The 19,343-nt window shown below is 31.5% G+C and overlaps 1 protein-coding gene across 6 annotated transcripts in view; it reads left to right on the forward strand.

Annotated features, from left to right (window-relative positions):
* The window catches only part of LAMA2 (laminin subunit alpha 2), a 485,514-nt gene that overhangs the window by 194,710 nt on the left and 271,461 nt on the right, over positions 1-19,343 (forward strand). For all 6 annotated transcript variants that reach the window (XM_036217753.1, XM_036217800.1, XM_036217769.1 and 3 more), the window contains exons 6-10: positions 2,625-2,714; positions 4,122-4,239; positions 9,104-9,282; positions 11,327-11,426; positions 13,907-14,067. In XM_036217753.1, the coding sequence (XP_036073646.1) occupies positions 2,625-2,714; positions 4,122-4,239; positions 9,104-9,282; positions 11,327-11,426; positions 13,907-14,067 (648 nt within the window). The remainder of the gene's footprint in view (positions 1-2,624; positions 2,715-4,121; positions 4,240-9,103; positions 9,283-11,326; positions 11,427-13,906; positions 14,068-19,343) is intronic.

The following is a 19,343-nucleotide window of genomic DNA, read 5'->3' on the forward strand; positions in this document are numbered from 1 at the left end:
GTTATCAAAGACTTTAGAATTTAATAAAACCTTTCTTCAAATTTAAGCTCAACCACTCATTAGATGTGTAACATTTATCAATTTCATATTTTGTAAAATGATCATAATGCCTAGTTTATAATCTTAGTTTTGAGGACTTTAGGCTACCTGAACTACTATCATAGTTGGCTTTGGAGAGTTACTATAGGAAGTTAAAACATTTTGTCTGTAACCCACACTAACAAATACATTTTATATCATGGGATGCACACCGCCCCCCCCAATAGATCTTAAACTTTAATGTGCATAGTATCAGTTGGTGATACTGTGGAAATGCAGATACTGACTCAGGAGATCTAGGGCAGAATTAGGAAAGTAAGGTTCTAGCAAGTTCACAGTAATGTTGATGTTAATGCTTTATTAATGAATCACAAGCCATAGTTTAGAAAAATTACTGTTCTATTTTTCCTTTATGAATAGAGTATCAGCAAAAAGGTTATAACATCCTGTCAACAAATCTTTGAAAACGAGAGCTAACAGAAGTGCTGTTTTTCAGTGTTAAACTGGAATTTGTAGGATTATGACATAGATGATGAGCTCAGGTTTCTATAAGTGATAATCGTGCTTCCTTCTGTATATCCCTCACCATGTGCACTGATTCGAGTCACCTCTCTCGTATGCTGCTACACAACCCAGACATCGCCACAAGAGTGATTGCAGTTATAAGTCCATGAAGCAAATCCTTGCTAAGAGAACATCTACAATATGAGTAGAGGCGGAAGTGGAAAAAAGAGTGTAGGGAGAAACTAAGATTGTGGGCAAAGCACTTAGTTCTAAAATGGTGCTACTGCGGTCAGACTATTGCCACCAGTTGCAAATTATTTAAGCATTAGGCTGAATATTGAAGGGCAGTGCTTTTCATGGTCCATGAATACCCTTCACATATTTTCTCTTCTTATTACTTAAATTACTCACACCTAACTAACATCTCCATCATTACAAAATAACTTCTAAAGTTTTATTATCCCCATACAACATATGTTCATTGTTTTAGTGCCCTGTATTTTCCAAACCATAATTTTACCTTGTATTATACTTGAGCATATTGTAAATTATCTTATGCAGAAGTAATCATTATTTTATAGCAATGTTTAGATTCTACATTTGTTAAAAAATCACTTTTAATTATACTTTTGGCATGACTTAAAAATATATGCCAAAGAAGACTGTATAATTTTGAAGTGAAATTTAATCTTTCCTGACAGTATATCTATCAGAGGAAAAAAAAATCAATGGAAATAAATGTGTTCCTTTTATCATGTTTTGCAGAAGGCAAAGCAAAGCTTGGGGTGCACATCTATTATTTATAACTTCGTTGTACATGAGTCTTTAAAATAGAGCAATAAAATTTAGCATTTAAATATGTTTTTTGAAAGTAAAGTTTAGTAGACATTACATGTAAATTTAAATATATAATAATAGAATATTGAATTTCAGCTCCTCTTCATGACTCAGAAGTGAAGCATTACACATTTATATTTAAAAGAGATTTTTCAATTTTAAAACCATCTACAAAACTACTCTATTAGCTTTCCAAGTAAATATTCTATTTGTATCTATATTATTACATGATGAAGTTAGTAAAAAGCAGACTTTTACATTACCTAAACTTCCTAGCAAATTCCATTAATTTGATGTCTAGGTATATCAGGTAAGGTAATGTAACAAAAATGGTGTAAAAGACACTATATATAAACAATACAAACAAAAAAAAAGTAAAAGAAGAAAGAAGTAAATGGAAAAAGAGAATTTGTAGCCAGGGAACTCAGATATGTGTCTAGCAAAAATTATCTCAAATTTTTCTGTAAATAATTGGAATAATAGAACTATCTGCCACTGGGATTATTATTTGGATTAAATATGATAATGTGAAATAATCTCACAATCATAAAATATTATATAAATATTAATTATAGTTTCAAAAAATAATCCAGTTCTATACTTATAAATATTCTTTAGAAAATAGCTGGATAGATTGAAATAATTAGAAACACAACTCCATATTAACTTCAGATAGGAAAGTAATTGCATGGACATTTTAACATAAAAAGTTTTAAAAAGCAAGTGTGCACATCTGGTTTACTCTTCACATTAAGTCAACCTTGCAGTGAGTTACTTTCTATTTCCTTCTTAATATGGTTTAAAAATACATTTTTATGAGCACATTCCCCTAAGTTTGTTGATTCTTTGCAAACGTATCATATAAAACAATCTGCATATAATTCATGAATACTAAGATTTCTAAAATGACAATAAAAGACGTTTTCTTTCAAGAAACTAACTACGACTTTTATGAAGAATTAAAACAACTTGCTCTCAATAACAGATACTCCAGCATGAACTTTGTACTGCCTGTGGGAAAGAAAGATCTAAAATGCCTACCTAACATAAATTAGAGGTATTTTTTCTTTGGGCCATGATTATAATGCGGGAGTTACGTGGTCCTTTTTGTGAGCCCTCAGTTGTCCTGTTGAAACAGAAATCTGCTTTAACCTAAAGGTAAAAACAGAAAGTAAAGTTTTTCCCTTTGTTACTTTCATCTCGCAGTCATCTTAACAGGATTTCTCTCTGGATTGCTTTTTCAGTATTACTACTCGGTCAAGGATATTTCAGTTGGAGGGATGTGCATCTGCTATGGTCATGCGAGGGCTTGTCCACTTGATCCAGTGACAAATGTATGTATATTTATAGGATGCTTAGGCAAAATGAAGCTCTGAACTGTAAAATGCTTTATGAGAGGCTTTGCTGACAGGGATGCTGTGAACGGGTGTCTGGTCCCGCTTAGGCAGTGTAACAGAAAGCTGTGCCAGGGTGAAATAGAGCTGGCGTTTAGAATGATAGACTTTGAAGTCAGCCATCACAGTATCAGAAAACAGATTAGTTTTTTTTTTTTTTCATCTCAAAAAGGCTACAAACTGGTATATCTATTTTGAAACCTCTCTAGCTATGACAGCCTGCTATATGATTTAGCTTTAGAGAATGCCTGCCATCAATCAACTTGACCATTTCTTTTAAAAGTTTTCACCAAAAAAGCGAATGCAAACAAATGAAAAATGTGTATGGAAATAAATATAAATGGCTGTGGAACAGGAGACTGAGGAGAGGGCAGGGGCAATAAAGAGTGGGGTAAAAGAGAACATTCAAGAGAACATTGAAACTCTTAGGCCAGAAAATGTTAGAATGCTTTTGGATCATTTTTTTTTTTTTTTAAATTAAAGACAGCATATTAAGTGAACATAACCTAAAAAGAAGACGAATCTGTTTTTCTTAGTTGCAAACAAGCTAGTGAAATATAAAATCATTTGCTAAATAGAATATGGAAGAAATATATTGACTAGTAAGATATGTGTACGTACGTAGCTACCTATATATAGATTTTTTTTCTCCTACAAAAACTGTAATACAAATGGCATTTTTCTGAAAACCAGTTTTTTGACTAATGCCTTGTAATGTTACTTGCTGGGGAAGGTTCAAATGACCCGGTATATTTATCTGAGCAAGTTCGTGGTGCTGCTTTCTGCAGTGTGTGGATGCTGTTTTTCAGGTGTCATGATGGGTAGTGCTCCCCAATCTTTGAGAGCCCTCAGGCAGCCTTGGAGAGCCAGTTCCATGTGATGAATCAAGACTGTGCTCAGAGTCACACAGATGGGAGATTCATCCTGGAACATTCACTTTCTATTCTAGTTATGCCCTTTGATGCCTAGGAATCAACTTCTTCCCCTCAGCTCATACTTTGTTAATAGTGCTTCTTTAACAGTACTTTGCGGGAAGCCTTAAAATGAATACAACCCAGATAACTTTCTCAGGAAGCAAGGAAGGGATCTTAGTCTTCAAGAATACTCTCAGTTGGGCCTTTGCTCTCTCTCAAGCTGGAGCCCAGTGACTCCAGAGCCAGTCTGTATCTCCTTAATCTGATGTTGATCAACTATACTCACTCCCAAGGCTGGCACCTCTTCCTTCCCAGACTGGCAGGAATTTTACATTTTGGTACATAGTCTAGAAATTTTCTCTTCTTTTCATTCTACCTTTCATTTATGGTTCTAAAAACTGCTAAAAGTATGCTTTTCCCCCTTTTTGTCTAGAAATCCCGCTGTGAATGTGAGCATAATACATGCGGTGATAGCTGTGATCAGTGCTGTCCAGGGTTCCATCAGAAACCGTGGCGAGCTGGGACTTTCCTGACTAAAACTGAATGCGAAGGTATGTTCCTGAAAAGCCAACAGCATGTGTAATTCTTCCTTTTCTGGGACACGGATAATGTAAACATATGGTGATTTTAGGCAAGCACATATTTCCAGTTTCTTTTCTTTTTTTCAAGGCAATAGCTGATAAGCTCTTTTACTCTACTATTTCTGTTACTCAGCCTTTCAAATTGTTTTTTTGTTTTGTTTGTTTTGTTTTTGGAAAACATTTACCAAACACCTAAGAATTTATCACTGTGTGAAAATTATGAGAAATAGATAAAGGCATAGTGTATGCTTATAGTCATCGAGGTGAAACTGAAGCTTATGGCATAATATATATGTAAACTAATAGAAATGTAAATAAGCATTCAGCAAAACCTAGACTGTATAGAGACTAGATTTCTAAACATGTATGTTACAAAATGCTTCTGAAACCAGTATTGTTCCAGGTATTCCTGCTTGTTCCTTTTGCGGACCCTCACTCGACTGTTCACCCCTAGTAAATAGTTTTTGAATATCCATCATCTAATTAAGGGGGCAAAACCAGAGTTGGGGAGATTGTGCTGTGTAGGTTAGAGACAGACAGTTTTGGGGGAAAAAAGCACTCTGTTTCATTAGTCAAACACTAACGTGTGGTATTTGGGGCAATACCCTGGAAGAGTACAAGAGTGAAAGGTAACAGAGATCGCAAGAAATCAAATTTGTGGAAAAAGAATATTTATTTTAATAATAAGCATTAATATTTTAAATGTATCATTTCTCATTAATAGCAGTATAAAATGCTAATACTAGAAATGGCATCAGTGACAATCATTAGCATAAACCATGCTATAGCAATTATTGTACAGTGACAACCAAGGAAAAGCCAATAATGAAAAACAGTAAAACAACTGGTTATGCAAACATGTGCCAACAAATATTCATTTATACTTTAATATTATTGCTGTTGAAGACAACTCATATGTCCAGTTTTTCTGAAAGGGAAATACTCAAGCAGTATAGCAAATGACTTTATATCCTGATATTGCCAACTGGTCCAACATGGTGACAGGGATATTAGAGAAACCTGTACTTCTGGCAATATGTTCAAGCTAAGACAAGACCTAAAACAAAGACTAATGCTGAACTATAATTTAAAACTAGTCACGAGGCCCAATGCAATTGAAATTAAATATTAATATTTAATGAATCAGTTTCCACTATATTTTTTTTTCAGTTCAGTAGGTATATATGACTTCCAGAACAGGCTTGGTAGATACTCTATTTATTGAATATATTCATTGTGTATTAGGAGTCAGATATGGTAGGTCTTTAAAGCTATTGAATTATAGCAAATTTTAATAACAAAGCATTCCACAACTATAAAATACATTTTTGATACAGTTTAAGATTCTGCATATAATATCCAAATTGTGGCTCTCTTCACTTTCTAAATCCACCTCTTTTGATTTGTGATTTGTGTCTGCCTGCTTGTGATATATTTTGGTTTAGAAAACACTCATTATTACTGAGACATATCTGGAGTAATGGGCTACACCTCAACTATGGTAGAGGGGCATCAGGGGTCTACCCCATTCTTGACAATCCCTCAGGTTCTCTACTGTTTCTCCCAATGGGAGCAGACATTCTTTCCTAAGAGCGAATTTAAGTTAACTGCGACTCATGAATATTTACTCTTAAATTTCTTTAAATTTTAATTAAATTTCTCTTCTACTCGTGGAATATTAGCAGTCACAAGTGGGAGTAGCATTTGAGGATAGTAATTCTCACTATTGCCTCTGACATTCTATCACGGGTATAATTATGTAATGTTAAGTGTATCTGCAAAATCCTTTGCCACTCTCCAATTGTGTGTATGGGTTTAAACAAGGCAAAAAGGATAGATCAAACTTGTTAGCAAGAGGGATGCTCAAAATGATATGAAAGATTTCCATTTGCCACTATATACATTTTTTAAAAGGCGAAATTATGAAACAATTTTATCTTTCTTTGTGGGGCAGATGGGAGGTAATATTTCCAAATTGAAAAAATAAATTTATTTTTTTTAACCACAAATTAAGATATGGGCCTTAACCATAAAACATTGTATAAATGTCATGCTTCGAGCAATGTACGCATTTCTAAAAGCTTATATGAAAAGTTCTTTTCCAAGTCGCATTGTGTTCCCGTTGTTTAATGGTTAGAAAAATCCTTCTGTAACATGAGAAATCTTTCTTTAAAATGAATAATCTCCTTCTAACCCATTTGAGTTTAATTTCGATTTCCCCCAATTTAGTTTATTTATTTACATGCATGATATCTCTAAAGAGCAAAGAATATTCCACTGCTAAGCTCGTACTAAATGACAGTTTCAATTCTGTGTTTTGGACATTCTATGAAATAGAAGACTGTTGACAGAGTGAAAATGGCTCTTTTGAGTAGGTACTACCCATGTCCTCTAGGCTGTGTAGGCAATGAGCCTTCTCTGCATGGAGTGTGAAGACAGCTACCACTCGAGCATCTATGTTTTACTGATATTAGCTTATAAACACTCTCAGCAGCACTAATTCTAGATAATGTGAGAATAAATTTGTATTACTCTCTATTTCCTTCTACTTATATTAACAGCAGACATCTTGACTGTTTCTTGCACTGTATTTTTACAACAGGATTTTAAAGAATTTCTGTGCATTGTCTTAAAGATATAAAACTATTTATAATGCTTATTGATTTATAGTTATTACTATCTGTTCCCTAGAATAAAGTTTGAAAACTCTCCATTGATATAGCAAAAATACTGTATTCTAAACCAAAAGTCAACAGACTAGGGAAAGCATTTGCAACAAATATGACAAAGAGAAAATATCTTTATGATGTTAAGTTACATAGCAATAAGAAAAAGTCAATAAACTTGTTAAAAATAGGCAAAGATCAAAACAGACATTTCTCAGGAAAATAAATGACTTATAACCATATAAAAAGATGATCACATTCACAATTAAGGAAGTATGGATTAAAACAATTAAAATACTCCTTTTAACTTATCAAAGTGTTCATCCACTCAACAAATGCTTACTATGTTCAGGAACTGCATTAAAGTGGTTGATACAATGTTGGTGAGTCTATGGGGGTAGAATTTTATCATCATTATTGGAGAGAGAGTAATTTGACACAGAATTCTTGGAAGGGAAATTTTCAAGCTAATTAAAATTAAAATTTTACATACCGCTTGAACTAGAATTTGTACTTTCAGGAGTCTAGCCTGTAGATTCACTCAGGGCATATAGTCATGATCCTTGCCATTACCACACAATTGTTAATACTACTTCTACTAACATTTATGGAGCTGAGTATTTTTTACTATGTCAGGTATTGTGCTATGTATTGGATTCTAAAGCAACCATAAGAGATAAGTACTGAAATGACACTGAAGCTTGAATTTTCTCCTCTAAGCCTTCAAGTGGAAAGCAGTCTAACATTAGAACCCCCACTCCTACCCCCACCTCCATGTTCTCCTAAGTAAAGGAGAAATCTGGAAATAATGTAACTGCCCACTGATAGTGACTTGATATACTACTAGAGAAAGAGCTCTGCTATTTACTGTTAGTAAAACGAAACAGGTCAGAACAGTATATAAATGTCCACTTTTATGGAGGGGGGAAGTAAAAAAAGAAATTGACCTGTGTGGCATGCACACACACGTGTATATATGTGGAAATCAATATGAGGACACTTAAGAAACTCAACATTTGAGGAAAGACACTTAGCATAATATTTTTTCCCTAGTTCCCATCATAAATAAATTCTTCCTATTTTTCAAAGCCTTATCAAGTTCTTTCTGGGGAAGTGATTTTTTCACTACTCTGAACTTTTATAAAGTGACATGAAAAAGAGGAGAAGAGGAAGAGGAAGGAGGAAATATCAATTGAGAACTTATTTTTAAACCATATATTAATGATTTTACATGTGTTTTCTCACTTAATGCTTTTAAATATCTGGTAATTATTATTGATCATTTTGACATGGATATGGAGCCTCAGTGCAATTAAGAATTTCCCTGCATCACATGACTACAAAGTAGTAGAGAGGACACCTAAATCCAGAACTGTTGCAAAATAGCATGATCTCAGCCGCTAAGCAAAGCAGCTCTCATTTTGTCCTGATTATTTGGCACTTATCATACATCATATCTCTCTCTCATTCGATAGAACATAAAGGCACTGGAACAGTGGTTAATTGTGGAGACTCTGGAGGCTGACTTCAGAGTGGTTTGCAATATTGATTTGGTTACCTTTTACAAGTTACTTCACTTCTTTGTGCCTCTGGTTCCTAATAAGTGAAGAGAGATTAATAATAGTACCAGACACATAAAGCTATTTCAAGAATTAAAATCAGCGATAATAAACAGAACAGAACATGGTTCATTATATATATATAAAACAAACCCTGTTTTAGTTGTTAGTAGTAAAAGGAAGAAACTATATCTTAAATATTCTTTTTTACTCAGGATCTAACACAGAGAATCACATGTAATAATTATTCATTACCTATTACCTGGATATTATTTATTCAGAGCTATAGTTCAATAATTTATTGTTTTTCATAATAGGAAATTGTAGGTTGAACCATATGAAATTTCAATTTCATACAATCAAATCAGTCAAATATTGGCAATTTCATATGATTCAGTTTAATTTATATATTTTAATTATTTCAAGTTCCATTAAAAAGCGTGAATTTACTAATATAGCCAATAAATCCAAATACCTTTGAGATACTTTTGTACTGATTATTTATACATAGCATATATAGTATAAAAATTATTATATAATAGAAAATAATTTTTAAAAATATCTGAAACCTGAAATTAATATTTATGAACTTATTTTTCTCTAATGCAGCATGCAATTGTCATGGGAAAGCTGAAGAATGCTATTATGATGAAAATGTTGCTAGAAGAAATCTGAGTTTAAATATACATGGGAAGTACATCGGAGGGGGTGTGTGCATCAATTGTACCCAAAACACCGCTGGTATAAACTGTGAAACATGTGCTGATGGTTTCTTCAGACCCAAAGGGGTAAAGTATGCTTTTTTTTTTTCCCCCCATGAAGTGTTATTTTTTTTTTTTCACACAAAGCTGTATTATATGGAAAAAATAATTTTGATAGACTTCAAATTCTAAAATGTGACCAGGAATGTTTCATAATGGTAACAGATATAAATATTTGAGGATGTGATACAAAACACTTCCATCTCTCCAGAAAGTTCCACTGTGCTTCATTTGTCAATATCCTGCCCCCAGACAAACTCTGTTCTAATTTTTAGAACATAAATTAGTTTTGCCTCTTAGAGTATATCATAAAAATAAAATCAAAAAGTACATACACCTTAGTGTCTTTCATTCAACATAACATTTTAAAATTTATCCATTTTATCTGAATCAATAGTTCCTTTAAAAAAAAATACTGAACAGTGTTCCTTTGCATGAATGTACCATAATTTTTAATTCGTTCACCTATTGGTGAACATTTGGGTCATTTCTATTTTTTAAATAGCTCCTATAGAACAATTGCGTACATCTTTTGTGGTCATGTTTTATTTACCTTGTGTAAATGTCTAGGAGTAGAATGCTTGTTTTATAGGATAGGGATATATTTGACTTTGTAAGAAACTGCCAACATTTTTCTCAATTCGTAGTAAAATTGTACATGTTTACCAAAAATGTATGGGAGTTACTGTTCTTCCGTATCATTTTTAATATTTGGTGTTGACTATCTTTTTGAATTAGCCATTCTAGTGGGTGTGGGTATAGTAAGTGTGGCAAGTGGGTATTTGGCAATCACTAAGCCATTTCCATCAATGTTTGGTCTTACAGCAGATGTTCCATTATGAATTCAATTATCTCATCATGAATATAATTTTTATTTAAGTACTATTGGCTATTTCTATATCTTCTCTTGTGAAGAGTCTGTTTAAGTAGAAATGTTCTTTATTCTAAAAACATTTTAAGTTTTAGGGCTACAGTCCATACACAAGTAAATTTTTGTGTGTGGTGTGATGTAATGATTGAGATCTGCAAGGTTATCTATTGTTCTAGCACCAATTTTTAGAGAATACTTCCTTTCTCTCCTTCCAATTGCTTTGAAGAATTTATTGAAAATCAGTCGATCATATGGGTCAATTTCTAGGGTTAAATTTTTGGAGCTCTAGTTCTATTCCATGGATTCATTTGTCCATCCTTGTGCTATTTGATAGCTAAATAACTTAATCTGTATAATATTCTTAAAATTATTGTCCTAAAATTTAATTTAGATTTGTCTACTAAATGCATGTTTAATAGTTAAAATAAATATATGTATTCATGTGTATGTGTGTGTGTATACATACACACAACAAATCCATGCATATACATATATATTAATGTTTACATTGAGACTTAATTAGGAATCTGAATTTTTATTTTAATAAAGTTAAAAATCAAGTGTAAAGTAGACATATTCATAGAATCTATATGTTAGAAGGTTTCCTCATCAACAATTCAGGTAGTTTTTCCTAACTACTACAAAGAGAGATAATGATTTAGGAGGATTTGGCTACTCAAGCTCACCACGGGAATCATAAATCATATTTATAAGAATCAAGATTTTATCTAAAATAAATTTTTTGCCATATCCCCACAGAGGTTATTTTTTTTCTTTTGTTCTGGTAATTTTCTCTGGGTGGAAAGTCCTCCCAATTCTACTTTCAGATTCCTACTCATTCTTTAATTTCCAGTCTAATTGTCAGTTTTTCTGTGAAACATTGCTTAATGGGGGAAAAATTAGGGAGTAAAATCAAGATAAATCTGATAAAACTTACATAGCAAAATCTTAATAATTTTTGAATCTAGGTAACAAATATATAGGAGTTTATTGTACTGCCCTCTTTACTATTGCATATTCATTTACAAGAAATAGATTTTAGAAGTTGCAAACATGTGTTAAAGATAATTTCTTATAATTTTCTCTGCATAATTCATTACTGTGTATTATTACAATTAATTTGTTCTTAAAATTTACTGAATTGAAAAATATTGGTGTTTTTATTACACTTGATTAAAAACATTTTAATATTTTTTTTAGGTATCTCCAAAGTATTCAAGACCATGCCAGCCATGCTATTGTAATTCAATTGGTTCCTTAAATAAAGTCTGTGTCAAGGATGAAAAACATGCTCGGCGAGGTGAGAGCCATAATAGAGGACACTGTTCTGATACAAAGACAACTAAAAACCAAATATGATTTTTTTTTTTAAGGAAAACATTTTGCAGTGAATTTCATTCATGTAATATAAATTTCTTCTAATATCACTCAAATTTCGCTCCAGGCAGTAGTTTTTTTTTTCTTTTTTTAAATTCATCTCAATAATGAATTACATATTTAAGTATAATTATTTAAAAGCAAGAAGAGACGAATCATTTATTTTGCATTACATATACATATTTACATATCTATGCATATACCTCTTCTGTCAATCAAAAATTAGTGATATATGTAATTTTTTATGTCTAGTTATTTATTAGATTGCTTTGTAGCTTCCGTTGTTTCTACGATGAAAATATAGCATTTATTGAAGGATATGTACACTGTAATGAGAACAATTAGAAGAGATCACATACTGAGCTGTAGTCAATAATATGGAAAGTAAGGAGTGTATATAAAAGAATAAAAAAGTAGCAGTCATGGATTTAAGGAGGAAAAGAGGCTGACACTAATGTAAGCCAAATATTGAATTCGAGGACTCAAATTCATGATAAACTTCAAACATTAAGGAATCAAATGTCAAAAAATTCTCCTTGGTATGAAGTGTTTAGGAGCTACTTCCAGGAGAGTTACTTGTCAAGGTTAAGCAGAAAATTCATGGAATACATCTGAAACAGTTTCTTTATATCTCTAAAAGTGGATTCTTCTCTTCTTTGTAAGAACTAAAATAGGACATGCTACAAAGGCTGGTAATGTTTCTTTGGCATAATTTAGCTTACCTGCTTTCTTCATAAAACTATAGGATTATTAAGTTAAGTCATATGATCTTAAATTCTAAAATATTAAAAATCTGATTATTTTAATATTCAAATAGTAAATTATTTAAGTCATTTTAAATTTTACCATCCTTTATTTTTTTATAGGAACAACTAAATCACATTTTCTGTAGTAATACTTAACTTTCTACACTATGTGTAATATATAATGCTAAGTATAATTCCTACCATCAAGTAAGTATGATTTAAGTGTTAGCTGTTATTATGTTTATTTTGGTTTATCTTTATTAGATTTTGATATCAAGTTTTTACTAGCTGCATAAACTGAATTACACTGCCTTCCATTTTTTATTCAGCCTTCCATTTTTATATGGCCCATAAGTTTCAAACTTTATAAACATTCAGTAAAAATTAACTAGTACTAAAATATTTTTGTGGTAATTCTTTAATCATTTGTCCTCTTTTGATTTCCTTGATTAGTTTTGTTTAAGATACACTTTTTTGCTTGCTTTTGTCAGTCATTGGTTTTGGACAGGTTTTTTTTATTTCCAATATCTTTAATTATTTATATATTTTTGTACTTATAATTTGTGTTTATTAGAAGCATAAATAATAAAAACTTAAATCATATTTTTATTGTATTCTTGTCAATGTAAAATGAGAGCTTGTCCTATTGAATCTATTTTAATTGAATTTTACTTTGGCCCTTATTTATATTACTACGACAGTTTTTATTTTTCTCTGTGCTTTCCTAATGTATATTTACATTCTTTTATTTTGAATATTTCTCATCATTTTCTGTATCTCTTGTGAACATTACATGCACATGTTTTTAATAGAAACAGTGAGACCATCGAACTTACTCATATTTAGTTAATATATATGTTTGACACTCTTCCTGTCTTTCTGCTTTCTGCTTTCTTATCATAATGTTTCCTTTACTTTTTCTTCTCTCTCTCTTTTTTTTTTTTTTTGAGTGGACTATATTTTACTTACTTGCTCTTATATCTTTGCAGATTTTGAAGGCCTATAACTTGTATTTATTCATTCATGCTTACATTTTTTCTATCTTTCTAATCAAATACAAGAAAAGCCGGCTTTTGCATTTCTCTATTTAAAAAGAAAAAATAAATTTAAACTACTCTCATTTCCCTCTTCTATTTTCTTATCACCAAAATATCCATTACTATGAATGCTCTGAGCATTTTCTTTGTTGTACTAAGTGATGTTATACTTATATTGCTGTTAAATTTTTGTTTTAAGTAGTATAGTTTTATTCCCAAGGCACTTTTCCATCATGTCTTATAAGCCAACAGCTTTGCACATATTGCTTACTCTTAATCTAGTGTCATCAGTCAGACTAGTGGAAATTCTCCCTTGATAATTGCAGTAGTTTTTTTCTGTAGCATCAATCTTGGTAGATATGAGATTTTCTTTTTTTTTTTTTTTTAACTCTTACAAACAATATTAAAGGTACTTAGAAAATGCTATGTATGCAAATCCTGGCCAGCTGCTAATTAAACCTTCTATATATTCTTTGGTTCTAGCTTTTCTTTTGTGATGTACACTATGAATCTAATTTTTGTGTGAAAATAGATTTTTAAAGTCTACTGTAATTAAAAGCTTAGGAGCTAAATTATATATTTGTCTTAAAAATGTTGATTTGTGGCTCATCTTCCTTTAGGTCTAGCACCTGGATCCTGTCATTGCAAACCTGGCTTTAGCGGGGTGAGCTGTGACCGATGTGCCAGGGGTTACACTGGCTACCCAGACTGTAAACCCTGTAACTGCAGTGGTGAAGGAAGCATGAATGAGGACCCTTGTTTGGGACCTTGCAACTGCAAGGTACACTGTTTATTTTTTCAAGACAGAAGGTTATTTTTCTTGGCTACTCTGATATGTCACCAGCATTAAGCAATTGTTAAAACTTCTCCAGTAAATATCAGCTATCTATTCCATATGTGGCACTCTTATAAGTGTCTTTAGAAGCCTATCAGGTTCACTGCAGCAAGACACCTGCCATTTGTCTAAAAACCAGCAAATACACAGAGGACAGGTCACCTTAAGAATCTGTGTCATTTATAGCAAAAACACTTTTTCCTATTACTAATCAAATGTAATTTAAAAGTACATAGCGCTAAAAATAGTAATCTTTAAAACGACAGTACAGTCAAATCTACTCTAGTTTTGTATCTAATTCTGAAAATAATTGTCAAGGGTTTCATTCTGGATTTTTAAATTATCTTCTGAAGTTTGAACCCAGATATGTTTGAAAGTACCATATTTAAACTCTTCCATTTAAGTATGAAAATCATAGTAAGGGCTAGTGGCATTGATTAAAGGCACACTATTTCCTCCCCAAAATACTTTCAGAAATGCAACTTTGTTGTATATGCTCAGCTAATAGCTCACCATGTTAACACCAAAAGATGAATTACACCTGCAGCTTATACATATAGAGGAAACATAGAGGCATGCACAAGTCTTAAATGATAAAACTAATTTTCTATAACTATAGTAATTAGTACCGAAACGTTTGACTCAGACAGTGTAAGCTATATTAGTTGAGAGAATGAACAAGCCATTGAAATTTAGCATGCCATACTAATATAAAAATAAATGTTACTTTTTCCCTTTGTTTTCCTTTTTTTCCCTTTGTTTTCAATTTTAGATGGGACCTTATTAAGGCATTTTCTTTATTAATTCATTAGGCTTATCTAATTGGTATAAATGATATGTTTACAGTTATATGTGTGTGCATGTGTACACAAACAGTAAACCATAACACAAGGAGTAAATGTAAGTATTAATGTTAAATGTATATTTTCGGGAATAAGAATGACTAAAATATCAAGTTAAATATAGTTACATAATAAGTATGTTACATCAGGGGTAATTTAGGTACGTATCTTGGGCTATATCAACTCCTGTAAACTTAAACAGGCAAAAATTCTACAATCTATGTTAAGGAGTTGTCATGTATTACAACATAGTTAATTTTCTAGATCTAGTATATTTTATTTCAATCTTATCTGAAATGAAAAGTTACTGTAGTAGACCCATATTGCCCAGTAGTCTGTGGAAAGGGGAGTGGAGACTCCTCTGCATCCCCTATGTCTTTTGGGGGAATCCTATAGGCTCTTAGTAAATCTGTAATGTTTACCAAAACACATCTTGTGTGTGCCTGATTCCTTTTCTGAAACTCCACAGAAATCTCAACACTTTATTGCTTTCTTAAATAAAGGACAGATCCAGCTGAGCTTAAAATGGAAGAGTAACTTCCCTAGTTTCTAGAATATAGAAAATCACACTGGAAAAAAAAGAAAGGGAACATTTACATATACCTGTCATTTATACAGTAGAGATGCCTGGTATTAAGGAAAGAGTAACAAATGAGCTAAGGAGGCAGGCCTCATTTTGGTCATTCTCTTTGGTAACGATAACTAAAAAGACAAGAACAAGAGAGCTGTAACCATTACAAAGCTCAGAGGGGGAAAAGTCCCTGGGCTACTGCCTGCTGCCTGCTTTAGTGTTTTACCTGAGTGATTACAATCATAAGAAAAAATGCCTCCTAAGATACACTTGATGCTCTACACAGACAATTAAAGCACAACAATGAACAGTAAGAAATCATAAAAGAGAAGGAAAAATTAAGTAACTAACATCGAAAAGAAGTGGTCTTCAACTGTGTGGTATTTTAAACAGAGGTTTTATAAACTCTTATAAACTATGTTTTAGGATAAAAATTTGCAGAAAAAAAGAAGTTTCATTAAATAGCTATATAATTTTAAAAACCATGAATTATATGCATATAAGCAAAGAATTATATCACAATATGTGTGAATGTAGTGTATCATAATTGCCTATAGCCTCTTGTTTATAAGAATAATTACCCAGTGTTTCAACAAAATATTCTTACAATTTAAATACTGAAAAGATGCTAATGTAGAGTGAAATGTGATAGTTCATTCTGTTTCACAAAAATACATGATTTGACATAAGTGTAAAATGATTATATAGAACAACATCAGTAAAAATTCTATTTAATAAGCAAAATGTCATTGAGAAGTTACGATACTGGAGACTTAAATTCAAATAAAATGATATCTATATAAGTGTTCATCTCTAAAATATGTATGAACCAGTAAACATTTGTCCATTTATTCCCTCACACTATAATATATAGTAGTTTTTCATAATTTTTATTAGGAAAAAATGCTTACTGAAATATGTAGACATTTTAAGGCAGCACTTTGGGCCTAAATTTATTATAACTTTTAAATAAGTGAAGTTCTGGTAAAATGCCATACTTATAAAAGTAGACATCATTTTTCTCATTTCCGCCCCTTTAAATACAATCTGCTGAGCAAAACAAATAAATTTGTAAACACGTTGACTCAGGAAATAAAGAGAATTTCTTAGATGCCACACAAGAGAGAAATCTAAGCTATGCATAAGATCGAGAAAATCTGAGCAACTAAGTTCATGGGGTTTGGGATGAAGGGTGGTTTAATACTAAGATGAAGGTTAAAGGTTGGGGTTTTAATGGCTCCTCTAAAATTTAACATTAAGATTTGGACTCATGGAGGGAAATTGGAACTGAATTCACTTAAACTTGGACTCTAGAAATACCCCGTGACAGTAAAACAATGGAACAGGCACTAGAAAATTCCACCTACAAGTCAGGAGTGGCAGAGAAAAAACTCTCTTTCCTTTGGGGCTCTAGGCGGGGGGAAAAAATCAATGTACTGGGAGTACTCAAATTCCCAAATCTATGTGCCACATGGGAATGAGGTCGGATTTATTCTCTCTTCATGTGTTAGAATTCTTCAGCAAGTCAGGAAAATAGTATTCCCATAGGAAATAAAGTGTAGCCTCAGATGACAATGAGCTCACCATAAAGTTGTACACTGCACAAAAGGAAATCAGAAGCTCCAAAAGTCAGAATATTTATACAGTGAGAACTAGAAAGAGTACGATAAAGAAATTATATAAATGTAAAATGTGTAATCATATTTTATCATATATATCATCAAAATATGTTTAAAAAGTGTATAATTGTGAAAACATGGTTAGAAGATAAAATTGTAAAAGAAAGACTAGGAAAAATAATACAATAGAGGGTACTATATTAAAATAAAAATTCCATATTTAGAAGTCAATATAATTTACTTCTAGAAATAAAAAGTATATACAGTTATTGAAGTTTAAAATTTAAAGAATGGATTGAACTAGAGAATTAGAAACTGTTGGATAGAAAATTGGGAATACAGACATGAAGATATTATCTATGAGTTGGCATAGGAAGGTAAAGAAACAAAAATATGAGATTCTGAATGGCATAGTTGATAGAATGATCAAATTCAACATGTTTATCAGGAGTTGCCAAAGAAGAGTATATCTGAAATGGAGAGAAATAATATTCAAGAAATAATGGAGAAAAGAATTATCAAGAATTAAAGAAAATTATACATTCTCAGTTTGAAGAAGATAAAGAAGAAATCCATCATCAGTGCTCATAGTAGAAAACCTGCCCACTAGTTAAGATAGAGAGAAAAATGTTAAAACTACAAAAAAAATAAGACTATTATTAGTGTTTACCATCACTTTATTGAAAAAACTGCTTAATGGTGCATATACTTTAGTAAGAATATCAAACCCAGAAATATTTTACTGGATTGCAGAATACAAGAATCAATTTCTAAAAAATAATAGCATTTCTATACATATACACCAGTGATCACCAAGTAGAAGATATAATACAAAATATTTAGAATAGCAACAAAAACTATATAGTACCTAGAAATAAATATTTTAGAATGGAGATAATTTTTTTAAAGATTATTGATGAATATAAATTTTACATGGGGAAATGGCTGATAATACCAAGTGCTGGTAAAAATCTAGAGAAATGGAAATGTTTATCACTTCTGTTACTGGCATGAATTAATACTACAACCTGAGGTGGGCAATATGGCATTATCTAGTATCATTAAGATATTGAAACTCCCACAGCCACCAACTCCAAATGCTAGACATTTACCCTAAAGAAACTCATTCACTATATAGAAAGAAGCATATAATAGATGTTCAACAAAGGTCTACTTGTTATAATGAATATGAGAAGAAATCTAAATATCCAAAAATCAATAAAATAAAGTGTAATATATTCATAGAGTCTCATACAAGAAACAGTTCGAGTGAGTATAATAGGCCCACCTATACAAAAATTGATAAATTTCAGAAACTTCAGAAAATAAAAGCCATTATGTTCTCATTTATGTAAAGTTGAGAAAGCATAAAACAATTTCATATTGTATAAACACAAGTATATATAATTTTTAAATTTTTAAATATACCGATATGTACTAATTTCAGAATAGAAGTTACCTCTAGAGAATGAGGGAAGGGAACAAGACGAAAGTGAAGTGAGACTCAAATATGCTTAAATGTTATTCTTTAAAAACACATCTGGGACATGGTCCTATAATGTAGTGGTCAGCACATTTGCTTTACATGCAGAAGGTCCTGGGTTCATGCCCCAGTGGTCTATGACCATGCCACCCTGAACAAGTCCAACGTCTGATCTTGGAAGCTAAGCAGGGTTGGGCCTTGGTTAGTACTTGAATGGGAGACCACCTCAGAAGACTAGGTGCTATAGGCATAAATAATAATAATAATAATAATAATAATAATAATAATAATATAATAATAATAAAAGAAAAAGAAAAAATATATCTGAAGTATACATGAAAAAAAATTATTTTTTACCTTAACATTGTAGATAATGGGTAATTGTCATATTATGTGTCCTTTTCTAGTGTTTTAAAATAATTCCTACTCTGAAATTTCTTTAATTGATGGAAAAAAGGATTTCTTAATTTGAAAAGTATATGAAATTAATACAATATCAACTACTATCACCTTAGCACATAGATTTTCTGTTTTTTACTTGTTTAGATGATATTAATAAACATTATTTTAATTATATTTTAAAATATGAAAATAGTGCTAGCTCAAGACTCAAAAATATTTACTGATTTTTATGCATTGTTAAAATATTTGGAATTTTTATAGATTCTTATGAATTACAAGAGGCAAGCCAATCTCAAGTATATGAC

Source organism: Rousettus aegyptiacus, unplaced genomic scaffold, assembly GCF_014176215.1.
Source record: "Rousettus aegyptiacus isolate mRouAeg1 unplaced genomic scaffold, mRouAeg1.p scaffold_m13_p_1, whole genome shotgun sequence".
Lineage (NCBI taxonomy): Eukaryota > Metazoa > Chordata > Mammalia > Chiroptera > Pteropodidae > Rousettus > Rousettus aegyptiacus.